Below are 22,097 nucleotides of genomic sequence, written 5' to 3'. Positions count from 1 at the left end.
TTAAGGTCCCGTAATTCTCTTCTTTCAGAGACTGAATTATCTGAAGCTGCACAGATAGAATTCAGTCTCTGAGTCAGGTGTTGCAGGAAATGTGTGGCTCTTATCCATCCACATGTCTCCCAGTATTATCTAGTTGAATCAGACACATGGCACGACAACACTGTATTAACATCACATGCCTGTTTCAGTTACCGTATTTTTTGCCCTATAGGACGCACTTTTCCCCCTCCAAAAATGAAGGGGAAATGTGTGTGCGTCCTATGGGGCGAATGCAGGCTTTCGCTGAAGCCTGGAGAGCGAGAGGGGTCGGTGCGCACCGACCCCTCTCGCTCTCCAGGCTTCAGGAAGCTATCCGCAAGTCTTGCAAGCCCAGCGGGATGTCCCGCGGGCTCGCAAGGCTTGCGGGCAGCAGCCTGCAGCCCAAAAGCTCGGGGGACAGCGGGGAGGCGCAGCGCCGCCACTCCGCTATTCCCCGACCTAATCTGGAGGCTAGCGGGGGGAGAAGCAAGCTTGCTTCTCCCCCCCACCAGCCCCACAAGCTCGTGGGATAGCGGGGAGGTGGAGCGCCGCCACCCCGCTATTCCCCGACCTGATCTGGAGGCTGCAGGGGGGGGGACAAGCTTGCTTCTACCCCCCCCCAGCCCCACAAACTTGGGGGACAGCGGGGCAAGCTGTCCCTGAAGGCAGAAGAGGGAGACGGAGCGCTCCGTCTCCCTCTTCTAGCTTGGGGATGGTTGCGCAAAGCCTCTGCAAGGCAGCGGAGTGCGCTGCCCCACAGAGGCTAGGGAGGCTGTCCCTGAAGGCAGAAGTGGGAGACGGAGCGCTCCGTCTCCCTCTTCTAGCTTGGGGATGGCTGCGCAAACCTGGGGGGGGGGAATAAAAAATTTTCCCTTGATTTCCCCCCAAAAAAACTAGGTGCGTCCTATGGGCCGGTGCGTCCTATAGGGCTAAAAAATACGGTAAACATTACTTGAAGGCATGCAGAAGAATTGTCGGTTGGCAGTGACTACATGTTTCATATAATGCCTACATTAGATCTAGTTCTTCAGTTTGATCAGCTAATATTGCAGCTGAAGGTTTCTGTTTCATGGATATACAAAATATTTGCAGATTTATCATATCCTTTAATACTGAGACAACTGTTTTTATTTCTGTATTTAAGTTCACAAAATTGTAGCATGGTTGTGGAAATTTTGAGTTTATAAAATGTTACCCAAATATTAGAAAAAGGTATTAAATTCCTATTGGCTCTTTAAAAGGTTATTTTTATAATTTCAAATTGCTTATACACATGCAGTCTTTGAGGTGCCAACCAATAATTTTTAATGCAATTTAAAAAAAAAAAATAACCAAAGATGTAAAAACGAAGCTGTAAAATATACATAACTTTAGCAAACTCCTGCTGGCATGCTTAAATGTCTCTCTCTCTCCCCCCCCCCCCCCCAAGATTCTCTTCATTTGCTTGCCCTTTTCTGAAACTTTCCCAACTCTACAATATCCCTTTTGAAATGAGGCGACCAGAACTGTATGCTGTATTCCAAATGGAGTTACACAACAGATTCATATAATGACATTATGATATTGCCAGTTTTATTTTGAACTCCTTTCCTAATGATCCCAACATGGAATTTGCCTTCTTCTAAGCTAATGGAACCCTGGGTTGATAGGTTCATTGAGTTATTCCCTATGACTCCAAGGTCTCATTCCTGGTCAGACATTGTGAGTTCAGACTCCATGAATGCATATGCAAAATTATTGATTTTTGTCCTAACATGCATTGCTTTACACTTGTAATACTGAATTTCATTTGCCATTTTAATGCCCCATTCACTCCACTTGGAGAGGTTGTTTTGGAGCTTTACACAATCCCTTTTTGTTTTAATGGCCCTGAACAATTTAGTATCATTAGTAGACTTGGCTGCCTCACTGCTCACCCCTACTCTAGATCATTTCTGAACAAGTTAAAAAGCACAATCCTTGGGGGATTCCTCTTTCTACATCACTCTATCTGGAGAACTGTCCATTTATTCCTACTCTCTGCTTCCTGTTATGTAACCAGTTCCTAGAGTCTTTGGAAAGGTACTTTGCCGAAAGCTTTTGGAAAATCCAAATACATTATGTTAACCAGATGACCTCTATCTATAGGCTTGTTGACACTCTCAAAGAATTCCAGTAGGGTAATGAAATAGACCTTACCCTTGCATAAGTCATCCTGGTTCTGCTACAGCAAGGCTTGTTCTTCTATATGGTTTGTAATATTATCTTTAACAATACTTCCCATCATTTTTCTGGGGCAGACGTTAAGTTAACCCACCTGTAAATTCCAGAACTGCCACCCCCCATCCCCGAATCCCTTTTTTAAAAAAATGTGTTGTATTGAGGCCATTTTTCAGTCCTCAAATATGGAAGCTAATCTTACATATATTGCATAGAATATAAGCAAAACAGTCATTTCACAGAAGGTAATTTGCCTCAGATTCAGACTGGTTTATCATCAAATGCAGTTACCTTGTTCCAACTAGCACAAGTTAAAATCTAGCAAAAAGTTAAGGATGGATTCTTTAACCTACAGTTGACATTTTTGTATGTTGTTTCATGTTCTCTGCCTTTTTGGAAGTTGCTTTTTTGATGTTTTTTAAAACATCCTCTATTCAGGTTAACATCAGATTGCATATTAGGATTAGTATAGAGCAGACTAAATAAACTTTTCAAAAGAAGTCATCGGAGCAAAGAGTAATATCATGGCAAGAAACCAAATTCAACAGCCATTGATATTTTTATGTCTGGCGTCCAAACTGCTATGAGATATTTCACTTTGGTACTTTTTATATTTAGGCAAATACTTAAGAGTCTTAAACACAAAAACAAACAACCCTGCAATTCATAGATAATTTGTTTGCCAAATAGACCATTTGTACTCACTGGGTCTTAGTTTAGTGTTTCTTTTTCTTGGTTTTATGGTACCATCAATATAAGGGAGATCTCATCTACTAAAAATGCCTGGTATGACCGACAGAAAATCCTATTAACAGAGAATAAATTCTTTATCTTAGTTATTTTGGATGTTTTGTGCTATCTGGGTTGCTACAATGGCATCTGGGTTGTCATGGCTTACTACTGTCCATTCATTGTGGGTGGAACAGAACCCAAAAAGTGCACATAGGTGCATTTGCTATCATTTATGCTTGTTATCCTTTCTTGCCAACCTTCCTTTGCTGTTTTCCCACTGTTGAAATTTGGATTGTAAACTCCTGGGTTGACTGGGTGGTGGTGATGTTTTATTTTGTCACTTATGCCAATCTGCAAAGTTCCATGCACATTGATAGTGTTATATAGAAATAATAAAATAATTATGTACCAAGAGCTGAAATAAAATAAATTCAAGAATGCAACCCAGAGCAGATCCGAGTTCCATGTTTATTCAGATTCTATTGATCATTTGAATGGAAGAAGCTGCCACACAGACCAAGAGAGGAGTATATGAGATTTGGTTCCAAATTTATTTCAGCAGAGTGTTGTAGACTGAGCTGTAGCACAGAGGATAAACAAGTTCCTTGTGCAATGGGTCCCACTTACCGTTTTCTGGGGCTATGTACACACTATATCTTTAAATTATGTTATTTCCATCTATGAATTTTGGGTGCTGTAGTTTGTTAAGGGTTGCTGGGAATTGTAGCCCAGTGCCCAGAATCATTTGAGCAAAAGAATGTGTTTTAAAGGTATAGTGTATACACAACCTGGTTGTTTGCTTATACACTCTTTTGAGCATGAGGCTCTCAAAAAATCCTGAAACTGGAGAATGAATTGGACATTGTGGGAAAGGGAGATAAGTTCCAGGTCTTCATACTTTCTCAATCTCTATCTTCATTGTCAGTCAAGTACCTTCCTGCCCGCTGCCCCCCATTCCTACAACTTTCCCTTTGAGCTCCTGTTAGCATAACAATTTAGAAGAAAGTGTGATAACTCTGAAATTTTGTCAGTTCTAAACAGTGGTATTGGAGCCAGAAGATTAAAAGTTGATAGTTTTGAGAGTATTAACCCTTCTGCAGCATTCTTTAACATAGCTGTTCACCCCTTTCCCCTTCCCAGCCACATTTTCATCAGCCAACTGCATTTGGTTTCCACAGGTGAAAAAGGATGAAGAGTGATGTTAAGAGTTGGGTCTCTTACAAACAGGAATTTAAATGATAATAAGGAACAGATACTTGTTCTCCAAAAATGTTTTATAGTTGATAAGCAGCATCTCTAAGGCTGCAGCGCTGTGAAGCTATAAAATGCACAACGAAAAATTGCAATTGCAAACAGAATTGTTTTTAAAGTTTCTGCTGCAGCTGCTCACGTGGCTGGCTGGTTTTAAACTTAAAAGTGACTTGCCTGCATAGCTATACAAGTAGCTGCAAAGGTGAGCTTTGTGTGGTTGTTAATTATCTTTTGCCAGGGTGTTGCACAAACTATATCCACATATCTCTAAGTCATATTTTTTAAAACTTAAACAACAAAGTCCTCCATTCATACAACAGCCAAAGATCCAGCCACTATAATTTCATTTTAGAAACATATTTTGTGTATCCCCTGACCCAGGATAAATAAACAGTCACTCCCCACATTGTGTCCAGCAGTAAGGCTTCCAAGTCTTAATTGGAAATCATTGACAAAGCCATGCAGAGGAATTTTATGCTGTAACTTCAAAGCAGATCACGGTTACTGAAAGTTTTAATGACAATTTGTGAATACAGTGGTACCTCGGGTTACATACGCTTCAGGTTACAGACTCTGCTAACCCAGAAATATTACCTCAGGTTAAGAACTTTGCTTCAGAATGAGAACAGAAATCGTCCTCTGGCGACACGGCAGCAGCAGGAGGCCCCATTAGCTAAAGTGGTGCTTCAGGTTAAGAACGGACCTCCAGAATGAATTAAGTACTTAACCCGAGTTGGCAGGAGTGTCAACTTGAATAAAAATTGGGGGGGGGGGCAGGTAAGCCCACATAATTGAACACAAGACCTGACGTGCACACACCATTAAAACAGCAGTGCCCATTTGGGGGGGCCTCAAATATTTTAGGGGGGACAAAGGGTCCTCAGCCCCTGGGAGTTGGCTCCTATGATATTGAGTGAAGAAAGCACAAACAGCTGCTGCGCAACAGTAACATGTATCAGAAGCTGTGGAGTTATGACTTAAGCTATGAGCTCAATTGCATATATTTTTCTCTGCAGGCACAAACCGGAGGTTTTGAGAGAACAAGTGTAGGAAGGGAATGTGCTTGAGCAGCTCCTCTCCTCTTTCCATTCTCAAGCCTACCTGCTACTTTGCATTTTTAAAAAACATAAATTAATCTTAGAACTGAGCACCACATTTAGTTTGCACCTCGTACTCAGATTGTATTTGCCACCTTTCATAGTATTAATCAGTCTCATGTGCTTGCCATATTTTCAGGCTATGAGGTCATTTCTGAAGCACAATGTGTGTCGGAAGAAGTAGTTATCAACGGAACAGAAGAAAATAATGGATTTTTCCAAAATGGCACTTTTGATCACTGTTTGAATCACATTCCTCCCATCTATACGGATACCTAAGCCCGGCTAAAATATTTGTTTTCTTTACCATGCTTATGCCTTTTGTATTTACAGAATTGTTGTTCAGCTACCTTTACTGTATTTAGTCTGCAACTAAATGTATGTGCTCATTTAAGTCAACCTCTCACATTTTACCAATCTATTTTATAAAGGAATATACTGTACAATTATTGGATTCTATTCCTTTGCTGTGGCACTTTGAAATTGATTCTCTTAAGGGAGAAGGGAGAGCATCCGAAACTGCTTGTTGTGTAAGTTCTTTTAGTAAAATATAAATCTAAATTATATAATATGCTTGTAAAGATTTTTTTTTTTTGAAAAATATGTTTTCAATTTAAGAATCCTGGTCTCTTTAATCACAGTTAATTCATCTGATGTTTTCTTGACTATAAAAGGACTTCTTTAAAAGTCACAGACCTCATGTACATAAAAGTTTTCACTATGCTGAGCTGGTTTTATATTTTCAATTTTACAAGAAAGCATTAAAAACTGGAAACAAGTCTACTGTCTTTTTTAAAAATAAAATTTCATCTGCCATTTTGCTAAACCTTAACATCAGTGACTTAAGAGCACATGCAGTTGTTTGCTGCAGTTTATATCTTCTTTCCCAAATGCTGTAATTGGTCACCCACTAACTTCTCATAAAACTATTCTTCTTTCTGAATATGCTTTATGATACATTCCTGTGTTAGTATAACTTACTATTTTGATATGGTCCTAGAACTGACTAATTTTGTGTCAAGAAGCAGCTGCCCTGGTCTATAACCTTTGCAGTTACAGAAACCAGTTTACCTTGGTTATTCACAGAGGAAAAGGGAATAACCATATACATGTATGCAACCTGGGGTGGGGTAGATGTAAGGGTTTTTAGCACCATCCTCAGCAACAGCAACTACATGCAGGAGGAGAAGTCTGTGCCTGGAAGTCTGTTTATCCAAATGGACTTTTCCTTGCTAGATCATGACCTATGTTTCGCATTATTATATTGGGTTGCCTTCTCTTTGGACAAGGAAAGTTTTAAACAGCCAAAGGTGAATGCATCATCCAAATAATAAATACTCAAAGTATGCAAATGCCTTTGTGCTTCTTGAACCAAGGCCATTATATTTCACCATCGGTTTTCTTTTTTTTAAAGAAAGCAACAGCATATAAATAATAAAATCAGAAGATAGCCTAATCAACTGTAAACTTTCCATAGGCCATGCCCATATCTCCCTCTTGTGGCTAATTAATGCAAAGCTATGAAGACTTCTATAGTTCTCTGAAAGAATACAATCCTATCCTCAGCAGTTAATCAAAAGTACCACAAAGTTGGGTGATTTCGCACAAGGAAGTGAAACTTAGAATTTCTGTGCATTAGACACAGCATTTCCCAATGCTACTGATTGTTGGTGACATTCGTTGATTCTTATTATTCTTACTTGTATCTGTCAGCCGCCCTGAGTCACTTACATGGAAACAGGCAGGGTATATACATATTATTATTATTTGATTATGAGAGCATGCAAGGCAACAACACACTGCTTGAAAGTCTTGAATATGAATAAATACCCTATCAAGCTAGTGCTATGTTTCCATGAAAGCAGACTTCAATGGCAGTAGTCTGGGATGGCCTCAAACTCCCACCATCCCAGACCATTACCCATAGTGGTTGGGGTTTGATGGATGTTGGAGTCCAAACAACATCAATGGGCACTATGTTTACCTGTGTTCTAGCCCAATGTACCAGCTGAGGCTGTGCGCACACCACTGAAATAGATGGGGCTTACAGGGTTCTCCTTGCTCACTTTTTTTAATACTGAAAAACTGGATGCAATTGTGAATATCTGACTAGAGGTACTGAAGCAGGATCAATATGTGCAGAGAAGACAGCACTGTATTTTCTGGGTTATGCCAAGTAGATGCTACATTCTGTTTACAATCGTAATTTGGAAGGTTTTTAACAGCATCACTCTGAACTCCACCCAGTTCTGCCCAGCAATAAAATAGGCAAGAGACTATGTTACTTTTTCTAAATATACAAATGCATTTCTTTCCATGGCAATGTACTGTTTCACAGAACCTAATTTTCTTTATGGGGTTAAAAGAAAAACAGTCCAACACTCTGATTTAGATTTTGGAAGAGGCATATTACATCTCTGTGGTTGTCAGTTCAAGTTCATGAGCTTTTTGTTCTAGCCAAAGGCCATGACAAACTTGTATTAAGCAATAGTATTAATAAAAGAATACAAAACTTACACCCATAATATAAAAATCTGCAAAGCCTTTGCCAAGTTCCTGAGCATTAAAACACAGGTTCCCTTGTGCCTCTCTGACAGCTCCAATTCTAATATTATTTTGCCTTTTAAAATCCAATTTGCAAACATCCATGATGTAAGAGAGAGAAGTTACCAGAGACACCAACAAACTCAAATCCAGCAAATGCTGGGTGACAACAGCATCTGCCTCCCAGCCATTCCCAAGGAGGGCCTAAGCAGCCACTCCTATCTTCCTTGGCTGGTACTAGCAAAATTTGGTCTTTGCTAGCCTGGCCTAGCTGGCTGTCTTGCCTTGCTGCCTTCTCCCAACGTTATAGACAAGACTATTTTGAAAGGCCTTTTACTCAGCAAGCATGCAAAAAGGCAGGCAGCCCAGGCCATGCAGTTCTGCCAGACACCATGTGGGTGCATGCACCGCTGTGGTCACATGGTGTAAAATGGCAATAATTCTCCTGCATTACAGTACAGTGGTACCTTGGGATGCGAACGGGATCCGTTCCAGAGCCCCGTTCGCATCCTGAATAGAACGTAAGACGCAATGGCACATCTGTGTGGGTGGGTGGGTCGTGTTTTGCCGCTTCCGCGCATGTGCATGACGTCCTTTTGAGCGTCTGCGCATGCGGCGAAAACCCAAAATTAATGCACTCTGTTACTTCCGGGTTGCCGCAGAGCGCAACCCAGAAGTGCTAAACCTGAAGCGCATTCAACCCGAGGTATGACTGTATTTCCTTGGGCAGGCAGCAGATGAGCATTAGGCAGAGTAGTGAGCTGACAGTTGTCAGATGCTAGAAGACAAAGCTGTATGTGTCATGCAACCTGCTAAGTTAACCTGCTGCCCTCAGCTGGGGCATTGAAGTAAAAGTTAACTGTCAGTTAAGTTATCTTCTGTAAGTATCTGGAACAGGGAACTACTTTTGTCCTTCAACACAGACAAAAAATGTCTTGGGTCACCCCTACCCCCAGGCCTGTTAGCCCAGCACTGAAGCCCCAATACATGAGGGGGTCCATGGGAAGAGAAGGCCAGATGTCTGTGTAGGCCCCACAAAAGCCTGAAGACAGCTCTGAGGGAGGACAGCTCTTGCAGAATGAAATGTGAGACTCTTTGCTTGTAAATGTAGTAAGGTTTCAAATGTGTTAAAAGCACATTTGGGTTTCACAGATAAACTATTTTCTCTTACCGTAGAATTCTGTGAAATATTAGAATAACATTCAAATCTCAGTTGGGGGTTGCATAAAGTATGAAATTAGGTTCAACAATAAACTATTTTCAGTTGCAGGATTTGTAGAATAAGAAAAACAACTATTATTGATGTTATTTGGCATCTGTATAGCACTTTCAAGTGTTTAAGACCTTTCATGTGCGTTATGTAGTGGCAGTTCTTACAACAACCCTGTAAGCCTTATAGGGTAGGGTAGGGTAGGTCTTGCAAAGATGCTTAAGACGCCTTGATGTCAATAGGACTTTAAAATGTATAAATGCCCGTAGGATTTAAACCCTTATCTGTGGGAGATTTTAGTCTTATTCAGAAGTTCCTCAGACAGATTCAGGGATCCATGATTCCTCTCCATGCTTTTGTTATTATTTACGATTCTATAACATTGTATTCTACCCCTCCATCAACTTGATCACCAGCTTTGCTTTTGTTTAAAAAGGAATATATAACAATAATCTTGTAAGTACATTCAAACCAGATAGTAGATCTAGCTGTTGTTCATTAGAAGATTTTTTAAAAAGTCCTTATGTTGTTTCAGTTTTGTAAGATCTGTTCAAACACCCTGTTTCAATTACTTGCTTTGTGATACATAATTCAATAAGCCAATGCAGTTGTCTTAACCTGATCCTTTAATCCAGCATTCCAGCTATGAGCCTCTAACAGATGTATGACAATCAACAGGTGAAGCTTTTTAGGGACAAATCACGTATGATGTCTGGAGACCCATTATTTAATCTTCTGCATTTTTAAGCATGGTAAATGCAACTGTGGGTGGAATGGGGGCAAGTTTGATTCAGAACAGGGCCATAGCATAAAGGGATTTTCTAGCCTTTCCACCCAATTTTTCCTGTCTGAATTAACCCTCCACCCCTGGAAATTGCCCCCTGGAGCAAATGGCAGATGGGGATGAGGATGGGGATTCACACTGCAGCCTTCATCCAAATCAGCCCTGCCTGCTTCCACAGCTCAGATATCAAGATACTGTATCTAGCTTGGTTCTCAGTTTGAAAATTGCATTGAGAAAGCACAAGTTGAATTCATAGGGCCTCGGTTTACAGCATGGGTAGGCAAACTAAGGCCCGGGGGCCAGATCTGGCCCAGTCGCCTTCTAAATCCAGCCCGCGGACAGTCTGGAAGTCAGTATGTTTTTATATGAGTAGAATGTGTGCTTTTATTGAAAATGCATCTCTGGGTTATTTGTGGGGCATAGGAATCCGTTCATTCATTTATTTTTTTCAAAATATAGTCCGGCCCCCCACAAGGTCTGAAGGACAGTGGACTGGCCCCCTGCTGAAAGAGTTTGCTGACTCCTGGTTTACAGAATGGCAGCAACCTCAGAATTCCCAAGTATTTAATAACGCCTCTGCTTTACCAATCCTCCTACTGGTCACACATCTCAATCCTAGGCAATATTGTACAGCTTAAAGAGATTTAATGAGAGAGAAGGGGTAAAGGTCATAAAGGCAATCTACCTAATTCTATCTAACTCTATGTTCTCTCTTGTCAGAAGTTAAACCACTTCCCCTATCAGCTGGCCACCAATATTCCAACTTCTTCACACACAAGTGGTTCATGTGACCCAGTATTGAGAATAAAAGTCCTAGTGGTGGTGCAAAGGTCCTGCCTAATATGAATGTACACTAATACAAATGAGGGTTACCCCAAGGATAACCCAACCATCACTGGCTCCCTGGAATGCTGGGGAAGAAAACATCAGGGCTGCCTTCAGATGGCACTTTATTCTACGTTCTTGAAATTTCTTGATCTGTTAATTTCTGCATTTAAGGCATTTTTTTTAATGCAACACAAAAACAACTTCTGGAAATCCAGCAGAAGTTTGATGCTCATTTCTTTGTTGCTTAAAAAAAAACACACAATCCATTTGCAACCCCATTAACTAAGAAAATTGCAGGAGTTTTACATTGCAATTTCATGTGACAAAAATTTGGACAGTATCCCAGCATACAGTTCTTCCATACCATTTAAAATTCAGAGCAACATGGTGCTATAGCTATCAAAAAGCCACTGCTCCATAATGGAGTGTAAAAGGAAGGTTAGAAACTGGGACAGAAGCACCAGCATTATAGCCAATAAAATGCACTAAACCTGAAGTCTGAATGCAGCCCAGATTGCTCCACTTCTAGGCATTATGTTTTTAACTGCAGTAACAGCACACATTATGTTCAAGCAGGGGCAGTGCAATTCTAATCCCTTATTTGTTACTATCTAAAATATTTTGGGAGCCATGTTGGTAGTTCAGTCCATAATAGATAAAAGCAAATTATTTATAATTTATTTTAAAAATAAAATAAAAAATCTTGCTCCTCTGCTAAAAACAAGTCCTGCAGTAGTCTATCATCAGAAAAGAGGGTGGGGGAGGAGGGAGATTTCCTGCCCTCAGGTTTACAATCTAAAAAGACGCAACACAAAAAGAAAATGGATTGGGAAGGAAGAGGAAATCAACTCAGGTTCAAATTTCAGGATAACAACCAGTTCACAATAGCAGTTTTATGTATAGATGAATTTATCAAATTGCCAACATCACACATAAACCCACCAACAGTACCTGAAGTAACATTGTCTGAGGTTTGTGAGAGAAGCCAATGTTTGCAATGATGCTGCCCTGTCTTGGCCATGTGGGGAAGAGACAGAGTTGGGTTGGCATAATCTGTTGACACCCAGAGCTTCCTGGCCTGGCTCCTTGCAGACACAGCAGTCATCCACATGCTTTTGGAAAGCACGCAAGCAACACCTGGGTGAAACAGCACTCTCCCTACTTGTCATTCCCAGAAACCACTGTTCAGAAGCATACTGTGGCTGACCTGGAAGGTCGAACGTGATTGAGGAAGAGGGCAAATAAGCAGTGGGCTAAATCAGGAGGGTGTCAGCTGCTAATAGCACCTTGACTAAGGGCCTCCAAAGCTTGAAGTTGTCACTGGGAGACAGAAATGCCTGGTGCATGTCTGGGTGGCCCAACATGCCTCTAGCTAGTGGTTCTAATCTCCCTTGCTCTCTTAAGCCCAGCCCCTGCTGTCATGGATGTTAGCTGCAAATAGAACACTTTTCACACACCTTTGAGAAGCAGATAACACAGATCACTTTTGAGATGGTTCTGCTTTGCTTGCCACAGGAAGCCAACAAACTTTCTGGTCTGCCAGTTCCATAAACTGGCAGGAAATCACGACGGGGTCCCAATTTGCAATAAAATGTTAGCAAACACCCAGTTCGGCCAACCCAATGCTTTTTAAAATAACACTATTCATCCTGTGCCTGCCAAATTAGAGGCGAAATTAAGATATTTTACATGCAAGTCACAAAATTAGATCAGGCCTGTGAAACGAGCCAACTATTTTTCTGCAAGCTGGTGTCTATTGGTTGTATTAGTTAACTATTTGGAAGTAATAATAGTAATAAAGTAAACAAATGACTGCATGTGAAGGGAATTGACTAGGATCCTGATACATCGTGATGGCTGCTGGTGGCAACTGTACAAGGAAATAAGGAAAAGAATTATTTTGTGTTTATAGTAACGACTACCAATATGGAAGCAATTAGAACACACTTGAACATTCTTTTTGTACAGAACAGATCGTGAAGGAAACAGTGTAAAATGATTGTTACTTAATCGGATCCATATGTGCTTAATTCAATTATACAATGACAACATATTGCTATTGATAATTAAAAGAATCAGAGAAGTACAAGGACACCCAAAGAGCTGACAGCAGCATTCCACTCCATTCCAATGCTAGCAGAAAGCGGTTCACCAAATTTAACCATGGTGTAGGTTTCCCTGAACTCTGTCACATTACACCCAGAATGAACCAGGCACAATGAAGCAAGAGTGCAAACATTAAAGATTTTTTAAAAATAATAATAATAAAGCTTTGGAATGAGCTAGTCTCCTGGGGAATAAAACCCTGCAGATTTCCAGAATTTGGAAGACCATAGAAGGCTGTGTATTTTGGCTGCGTAGTCTAACTAGCTATTCACAGCTGCAGGACCAGTCACACTATGGAAGACATTTTATATAAACATGACTAAACGGTATAAAGTATTGAAGCATTTTTAAAGATCATGTGGTCAGTTTTTTCAGTTATTCACATGGTGCAATAACTTTCTGACTAAGGGGAAGGGGGTGGAATTAGTCCCCGAACATAATCAACTACTACTAGTCATTCAAATGCCCTCTTATATTATCATTCAACAAGCGGCACCAGAATCACTTTTCTCCCTTCAGAGAGCAATTCTTCTCCAGTCACTCTGTGGTATAATTCGTATGGGGTAAAGGCTGTGTGAAGGATCCAATAGAAGGTTGACTCTCTGGCAATAATTTGAAATCCTGGCTATAAATGCAACCCTGATTTTTGAGGCTTGTGGTAGATTCTTTGAATTAACTAGACACATATGCATCTATTGGGAAGAGGGTTGAAAAAAGTTGTTTAGCAATGAGAAAAATATGGTTGTGTCCCACATTTGGGATCAATTTCATAATCCTTTGTGCTTGTTTTGCTATGAGAAGCAATCATATAAGCAGCATATAAGCATGAAGTGAGGTCAGCTCTTTTATATCAATATTTAAATGTGCTTTGTTACAGATCCTGATTTGATAGCTACAGTCTCTACACCTCTGCCATAGGCTTACATTAGCATGCAGTATTTTTAGACTACATTGAGATGAGAGCAAGGAATATAAGATCAAACCCACCCCATCCCTTGCCTTCTATCTCCACAATTTACTGCTTGAAACTGTCCCCACCCACCCAACCTGGCTTGCTTCTGATACTGGAGCTTCATCCACTTTCGCCAAAAGGGGAACAGATTATAGCAGTATTTAGATTCCCTATTACAGGGAATGGGGGAAACACAGAGTACAGTGGTACCTCAGGTTACATACGCTTCAGGTTACATACGTTTCAGGTTACAGACTCCACTAACCCAGAAATAGTACCCCAGGTTAAGAACTTTGCTTCAGGATGAGAACAGAAATCGTGCTCCAGCGGCGCGGCAGAAGCGGGAGGCCCCATTAACTAAAGTGGTGCTTCAGGTTAAGAACAGTTAAGAAATACGGCAGCGGGAGGCCCCATTAGCTAAAGTGGTGCTTCAGGTTAAGAACAGTTAAGAAATTCAGGTTAAGAAATTCAGGTTAAGAAATACAAATTAAGTACTTAACCTGAGGTACCACTGTATTGTTTTATACAGAGCAACTAAGCGAGGATGGATCCTGTAGAACAGAATGGCTCGATGTGAGTGAAAGAAAAGACCATGGAAGGTGACTAATTTCCAAACTTAAAAATGGAAAGCGTGATGCTGGTAGTCAACAAAGGAGGTTTCATAAAGACTGTCTCAAGGCAAATCTTAAAAAATGTAGTATAAACACCAAAAATTGGGAAACACTGGCCTGCGAGCGCTCGAATTGGAGAACAGCCTTTAGCAAAGGTGTCATGGGCTTTGAAGACACTCAAACTCAGGATACAAGGGAGAAATTGTCACGGCTAAAATGGCCGCTGTTTCTTTAATGTGAATAAAGCTGGGTCAACATGACTCAGCGGCTTGCAGCAGGCTGTATATATAGGTGAGAACTGTTGGTTTGGGTGTGGCTGGTGTTTGGGTTGTTTGGTGCTGGTGTGTATTCAGTCGTGTTTTGCACAAAGACTTTTAATAAAACTCTGCAAGGATATTCCTATGGACTCTTTTTGTGCTGACAAAGAGGCTGAGAAGATAAAGGGAGGTCAGAACCCTTTCCTTCTTTTTTTGCTTTTTACAAACACTGACAGGTTATGGGCCCAGTGTTTCTGAGCATGTGCAGAGTGCAAAACGACTAACAGCATTTCAGCAAGGAGCTGGTGAGTCCTGGTGGTGTACGGAGACAGTGGCTGTGCGTTGGAGCAGTTGGCGGCAAGCTGTAACTGTCTGCAGCGACGCTGGAGCGGCTAGGATCTGAGGATCAGGAAAGCACTCAGCGTCGGCTACTGGAACAGTTTGAACTGCTAGAGGACCACAGTAGGTGACTCACAGAGCGGCTACACCAGTTGCAGAACCAGGCGGGACCTGAGGGTCAACAGAGGCAGCAGCTAGAAGCCGGTGAGTGCCAGCCAGGACCATCTAGTTGGACTCTGAAGGAGAGAGTCAGGAGAGATTGCTGGAGACCCTACAGAAGGGGCTCAGCAAGCAGCAGCAGAGATGGCAGATTTCCAGTCTTCCCAAGTTGTAAATATTGGGGGAGGCATCCCTTTTGAACTTCTCTCAGAGAGCAACTGGCTGAGTTGGTCAATTAAAATGCAGCAGTTGTTAAGGAGAGATGGACTATGGGACTGTGTTGAAACTGAGGTTTTGAGACGGGACTCTGCTGAGAAAAAACGGCTGGATGAAAGGGCCCGTGCCCAAATTATGCTGTGTTTGAGCAACTCTCAGTTATTGCATGTAGCAAATACCAGCACAGCGTTTGAGTGCTGGAATTTATTAAGGGCAATGCATATCAGAGAAACTGCTGGAACTATCATTTCTCTGACCAGAAGGCTGTTCAGGACTGTTATGAAAGAAGGTGAGAGTTTGGCAACTCATCTTCAAACGCTGAAATCTCTGTTTCTTCAACTACAGCAGAGAGGTAAGCGTTATGATGAGACTGACCAAACCTACATTATCCTTTCAAGTTTGCCTGAAAGCTGGTTGCCTGTGATTAACAGCATGGAGAGTATGCGTCCCCGAGATCTGACCCTTGAGTATGTGGTTGGCAGATTGACCGAAGAAGCAGAAAGAAGGTCAGATAAACAGGCTGAACTCCAAGAGCGGAGGAGTTACAGTCGAGGGGGCCAGCAGCAGAATCTGCCAATGGAGCAACGCCAAGGTTTGGACTTGGCCATGGCGGTGAGGAGGTGCTATAGATGCAACCAACCCGGGCATCTCCAACATCAGTGCAGGGCAAGACTTCCAGGAGACGACATGGAGCAGAGACAGCAATCGACGCAGAAACGTAAGCAGAAGGGGTTCTCTTCAGGGAAGAAGAACACGCGTTCTACTCAGTTTGTGCCTGCATTTTCTCGGGAGGAGAGAAAGATACCTCGAGGAACATGGTTGCTGGACTCTGGCAGCAGCAGGATTATCTGCAATAGTCGGGAGGACTTTAAGACCCTGGAGAAGCCAGCTGATGGAAAAGACTCAATTTATCTTGCTGATGGTCGTAGAAGCAAGATTGATGGCCAGGGAACATGTTTCCTGCAGTGCTTGAACACTACTCTACCAGAGACTCTGTTTGTCAGCAGTTTGGACTATTGTCTACTGTCTGTAAGCTGTTTGATTAATGCAGGGTATAGTGTTAAGTTCACGCAGGATGGCTGTCTGATAAAGAATGGAACTCAGGTATGTGGCCATGCAAAGTTGGAAAGTGGGTTGTATGTAATGCAGGACAAGCCTGTTAAAGCAGCCCAGGTGGTTCAGGATAATTTGCCAGTTCATAAGGGGTGTGTACATCAACTGCACAGAAAACTGGGTCACGCCAATTTCCGTGTGCTTTCAGAAATGCAAAAGGTGTGCAAGAACCTAAAAGTAAATAGCTGTAACTGTTTCCTAGATTGCAATGTATGTAAAATGGCCAAATCTAAGAGGAAGCCTGTGGCTTCTAAAAGTGACAGAGTATCTAAAGAGGTTTTAGAACTTGTCCATTGTGACGTGATAGGCCCTTTTCCACAGAAGACTGAAGGGGGCGCCAGATATGCTTTTCTGGTAATAGATGACAAATCACGTTTTAGTTGGCTGTTTTTGTTAAAGCAGAAATCTGAGTGTTTCCCCACATTCAGAGAATGGGTTGCCCAAGCTGAAAAGCTCTTCGCTCGGCCTGTTGTGCAGCTGCAAACAGATAGGGGCGGAGAATTTCTGAACAAACAATTTGGGGCATGGTTGCAACGTAAGGGGATCACTCATCGCTTGACTAACCCTTATAGTCCTGCTGAAAATGGTCTGTGTGAAAGACGTGGGGCTGTGATACAGTCAGTAAAGGACTGCCTGCTAGTAGATGCAGGATTGGGCCACAACCATAGGCTGTGGGGCGAGGCTTTTCTGACCGCGAACTTTTTGATTAATAGAACCTGGTCTAGCTCTATAAAAGATATTCCATATCGTGTGTTGTTTGGGAAAGAACCAGAGTGGACAATGCTCCATAACTGGGGTTCTTGGGCACATGTAAACATTCCCAAAGCTCAGCGCCAGAAAGGGGGCGCTAGAGCGCAGAAACTGCGGTTTGTGGGATATCAGTCCTATGGCAAAGGGTGGCGTTTCAATTTACGCCCAGGACGCGTGGTTCTGTCACGAAGCGCAGACTTCGCTGACCAGGACAGATGGACTGCGATCCATGCCAACCCTGATTGCCTACTGCCCCTGCAAGTAAGAGAAGAGGCTTCTTCTCAGCCATTGGCAACACAGGAGCAGAATGAGGAAGAGGCACAGATTTCCCCAAAAGATGTGGCAATAGATAATACTTCTCTAGAGGAAGAGGAAGAAGAGCCAGAGATAAGGGGGGAAGAAGAAGTAGTTGTGCCTAGGCGCTCCCAGCGTTCAAACAAGGGTGTACCTCCTCAGCGTTTGACCCTAGGAGGAGTGAGAGTATGCAATGTGAGTTGTGTGGAACCACAAAGTTATAATGAAGTCTTAGACTTACCCCCTGGGGAACGTGCTTTGTGGGAACAAGCTATGAAAGAAGAAATGGACTCTTTTAAACGTAACAAAGTGTTTGAGGTCATAATGCCGCCACCTGGTGGCAGAGTGGTGTCATGCAAGTGGGTTTACAAAAGGAAAACCCTTGCATCTGGGGAATCACGTTTTCGAGCCAGATTAGTAGCCAGAGGGTTCACTCAAATTAAAGGGGAGAGTTATGATGAAGTGTTTTCTCCCACGGTAAAGAGTGAAACTTTTCGTTTAATGCTTTCCATTGCTGCTGTAAGACAACTAGCAGTGCACCATTTTGATGTTGATGCTGCATATCTGCATGCAAATTTAGACCATGAAGTGTTAATGAGACAACCCCCTGGGTTTGAAGAGGGGAATGGTGCAGTCTGGCGTTTGAAAAAGGCTGTTTACGGTCTCAAACAAAGTGGAAGGTGTTGGAACCAGTGTTTAAATGAAGCCCTTGTAAAACTTGGTTTTAAAAGGAGTGTGGCTGATCCATGCTTGTATACCAAGGGGACAGGCAACAAATATCTAATGCTCTTAGTCTTTGTTGATGACTTGCTTGTGGCAGGGAGTTCCACAGATGAGATCCATAAGCTTACAAGTCAACTAGAAAAGAGGTTTAAGCTTAAAGCCTTAGGGCCTGTAAGCAATTACTTGGGAGTAGAAGTAAGGCAGGAAGCTGATGGAAGCTTCCTATTGAGCCAGAAAGAGAAAATTCTTCATTTAATAGAGCAGTTTGGCATGGAAAACTGCAAGCCAGTTCAGACTCCCATGACACCAGATTTCCCAAAGACACTGTGTGATGATGAATTTGATCAGCCTGAGTTGTATCACTCAAAAATAGGATCCCTGTTGTATTTAAGCCAGTGGTCTAGGCCAGACATTGCATGTGCTACAAATGTTCTGAGCCAACGTGTATCTAAACCCAGTACTGCCGATTGGTGTGCTTTGAAAAGGCTTATCAGATATCTAAAGGGGACATTAAATGTATGTTTGAAGATCTCTAGTGCACAAGATGAAAAACTAGAAGTATTTGTTGATGCGGACTGGGGAAGCTGTGTAGCTACTAGAAAATCTACAAGTGGAATGGTTATGATGTTTGCCAATTCCATAGTTGGATGGAGGTCAAAGAAACAAGGATTTGTTGCAACCTCATCCTGTGAGGCAGAATATGGGAGCCTGTCGCTAGCATGCAATGAAATCATGTGGTTTATACAGATACTAAAAGATCTAGATTGTAAAGTAGATTTGCCTATCCAAGTGTATGAAGATAGCCAATCGTGCATTGCATTAGCAGGCTCGGAAATAATGAAATCCGCATCAAAACATATTGCTATCCGTCATGCGAATGTGAGAGATTGTGTACAGAATGGGGTAATCAAACTGGGGTATTGTCAGTCACAAGATAATATTGCTGATTTGTTTACCAAGCCTTTGCCAGCAACATGCCATAATGAATTGATGACAAAACTGGGTTTATGTATATAATGTATTGTTGTATTGTTGTAATGTATTGTTTCTGTTGGGGTTTTTCGCATTTAAGAAACAGAAGGGGTGTCACGGCTAAAATGGCCGCTGTTTCTTTAATGTGAATAAAGCTGGGTCAGCATGACTCAGCGGCTTGCAGCAGGCTGTATATATAGGTGAGAACTGTTGGTTTGGGTGTGGCTGGTGTTTGGGTTGTTTGGTGCTGGTGTGTATTCAGTCGTGTTTTGCACAAAGACTTTTAATAAAACTCTGCAAGGATATTCCTATGGACTCTTTTTGTGCTGACAAAGAGGCTGAGAAGATAAAGGGAGGTCAGAACCCTTTCCTTCTTTTTTTGCTTTTTACAAACACTGACAGAAATGTGCTAAGAGAAAGGCACAGCTTGGCAAATCCACACTGTGATAAACTCCTGCCCGGAAACCAATGTCCCCACTGTGGAAGGACATGTGGATCCAGAATTGGCCTCCACAGTCACTTATGAACTCATTGTTAAAACCGTGTTTATGGAAGACAATCTTACTCGGCTACGAGTGATCACCAAAGAAGAAGAAGAAGACCCTTGAACCCTTATTTATGAACAGAATTCAAATCCTCAAACTAGGATCCTTCAGTTCACTGTTTCTCCTTCCTTGTCACTCTCGGTTAGAAGTCAGTCATGCAACTTGTTTAAAATTCTCTCCAGGGCAGAACTGACTGCTTACAGTTAGCAGCAGAAACCTTGTTTGGCACCAAAAACAGAGTTACAGTCACACCTGATACCTAATACTACTGGCAGCAATAAAATTACAGCCTGACATTTGACAGTTTAAAAACTAAAACATTCCATACAAACTGCATTGACCCTTTCATATGTACTCAAAGCCACATGTCCAAGCTGATGTTTCAGTTCCAAATTAAGTGGCTAAGCAAAATATGCAAACAAAACAACTGCAATAAATTATAGAGCTCTGAAAGTACCACTGCAATTGCACAAATCAAGGTCAGACATGCTAATGATTAAAAGCTGGAGAAGCAGCAGCATCTTTGCCTTTTCCCAATTGACAATATACATGTCAAAGTGAATTCCCATGCCAATTGTAAAAACTGATTTATCTCACTGTACTAAAAACACTTATTGTAAGACATCTGCAAAAATGTTTGGAGGCTACCACATTTAACCTTTATTTTCAAAGGGTAAGTTACTTAATTTTGTAGACTGCACATTGTAGATTGTATTTTTACAAGAAGAAAAGAAAGACAGAAAGGAAGGAAGGAAAGAAAAGAAAAGGAAATGATGTATTTATTCATTCCAATTTATATCCAGCATTGTAGCCTTTGTAACATCTAAGATGGCTTTAAAATTTGCTACTGTAAATGTTATGAAAAATAAAAAAAGTGTTTGTAGCCAGGAACTTTATTGAAACTATGCAACTCTTCTCAATTTAATAAAGTGGTAGCTAATCTATCCCTTGTCATTCTCCAGAACAGCTTCTCTCACACAAGTGCTCATGGAACGCTATAGTTTATAACATTATAGAATCACACAATATAAAAGAGTGTTCGGGAAATAACATGAGACAAACAGACCAGCAGTACAAAGATTAGCAGCATTGGAGGAGATGGAAAAAAGACTCAGTCCTCCCAGTACAGGCAAATCCACAGGACCCAATTTAGGGTTTGCTTTTAAACTCGACTGATGAATAAAGTCAAGCCAGTTTGCAATTGTACATGATGAATGAGAAACTGAAAAGAATACTCCTCCTTGGAACATAAATGGTAGCACAGCAAGCTGCCTTTCAACACGGTATCAAATACTGGAAGAACTGCAAGTCTTACTTTTGTCACGAGAGGGAGCTCCAGTTCAAGCATTTCTTAAATGTGAATTTGAGAGTGGAGATGCAGTGTTTTGTCCACCAAGAATAAGTTAACAGAGATACTATACCGATAAAAAACAGAAGTTACAGTTTCTGACACCATGTTTGTGATAGGACAGGCAACAGTACCTATAAAACTAGGCAAATATTACATACTTTATTTTTAACCTACATTGTTCTTTGATTAAACTTTTATAAATAGGGGCGACAGTAGCACTGAGATGGGGGAAAGGATATTCAGAGTTGTACAAAGAAAAGTAGATAGGGAAGATCTTGATTTGGAATCAAGCCTAAGGGTTGTACTGAACCAGCTTCTAACTCAGAGTAGGCTCATTGAAATTAACGAACCTAAATGAGCCACATCCATTCACTTCAGTTAATCTACCCTAAGTAGGATTAACATTTAATATCAGCCTAAAAGCTGGACCAGGAACTTCTGCAGTGCAAGTCCCAACTACACACGTTTTTATACCCATGGCCATTTTTCTAAATTATCTCCATACTGTTGCAGACTTTGTTTGTTTACTTATTCAGGTCATCTAAAATATTTCTTTTTCAGATATGGGATTTATACTCTGCTCTACAATAAAATCATTAAAGTGACGCACAAGACTCAAGAACAGAACATATTTTCCATTGGGAGGGGGCAGCAGGTGCCTGCCCTTGTGCTGCTGCCACTGCCAGGGCAGAAGAGGAAGAAGAGGAGGAGGAGGAGGAGGTGGTAGAGGAGGTGCCTGCCCCTTACCCTTGAGGACTTGTTCTGGGGTGCTTAGGGCAGGTTTTACATAGGTTTTCTGGATGCTCGTGGCCTCTGTTGTGCTTTCAGCAGCGTGTATTGTTACAGAGTCTCGGGAGCCAGGGTTTATGGGTGCCAGATTCCCCTAAATCCCAGGGTCTGATAGGTGTTAGCATTTAATCAATGTTTCGAGTGTTAAAATTGACTTCCAGACACTGGATTTAGAAAAGCATTAAAACACAGTGCCAAGCCAGCTTCCCTTGTTCAGGAAATCGCCTGGGAGATCAGCCATTAACAAAAGACAAAGG

At 41.6% G+C, this 22,097-nt stretch overlaps 2 protein-coding genes across 19 annotated transcripts in view; one reads left to right on the top strand and one right to left on the bottom strand.

Annotated features, from left to right (window-relative positions):
• GLIS1 (GLIS family zinc finger 1) overlaps nucleotides 1-6,075 on the top strand; it is a 195,595-nt gene extending 189,520 nt beyond the window's left edge. For all 6 annotated transcript variants that reach the window (XM_083510076.1, XM_083510078.1, XM_083510077.1 and 3 more), the window contains one exon: nucleotides 5,437-6,075. In XM_083510076.1, coding sequence (XP_083366202.1) covers nucleotides 5,437-5,576 — 140 coding nt within the window. In that variant the 3' untranslated portion in view covers nucleotides 5,577-6,075. The remainder of the gene's footprint in view (nucleotides 1-5,436) is intronic.
• LOC310709958 (doublesex- and mab-3-related transcription factor 2-like) overlaps nucleotides 1-22,097 on the bottom strand; it is a gene marked incomplete at its 5' end in the record, with an annotated part of 80,442 nt that overhangs the window by 47,519 nt on the left and 10,826 nt on the right. The window contains one exon of one of the 13 annotated variants that reach the window (XM_083510133.1): nucleotides 11,917-12,533. The exons of the other annotated variants lie outside the window; for them this stretch is intronic. Of the gene's footprint in view, nucleotides 1-11,916; nucleotides 12,534-22,097 lie in introns of those variants that run through there. 13 annotated transcript variants of the gene reach the window in all.

This window comes from Podarcis liolepis (assembly GCF_965112155.1).
Source record: "Podarcis liolepis genome assembly, chromosome: 6".
Classification (NCBI taxonomy): Eukaryota; Metazoa; Chordata; class Lepidosauria; order Squamata; family Lacertidae; genus Podarcis; species Podarcis liolepis.
The sequence above is the reverse complement of the archived record's forward strand: the minus strand, read 5'-3'. Positions and strand labels throughout refer to the sequence as shown.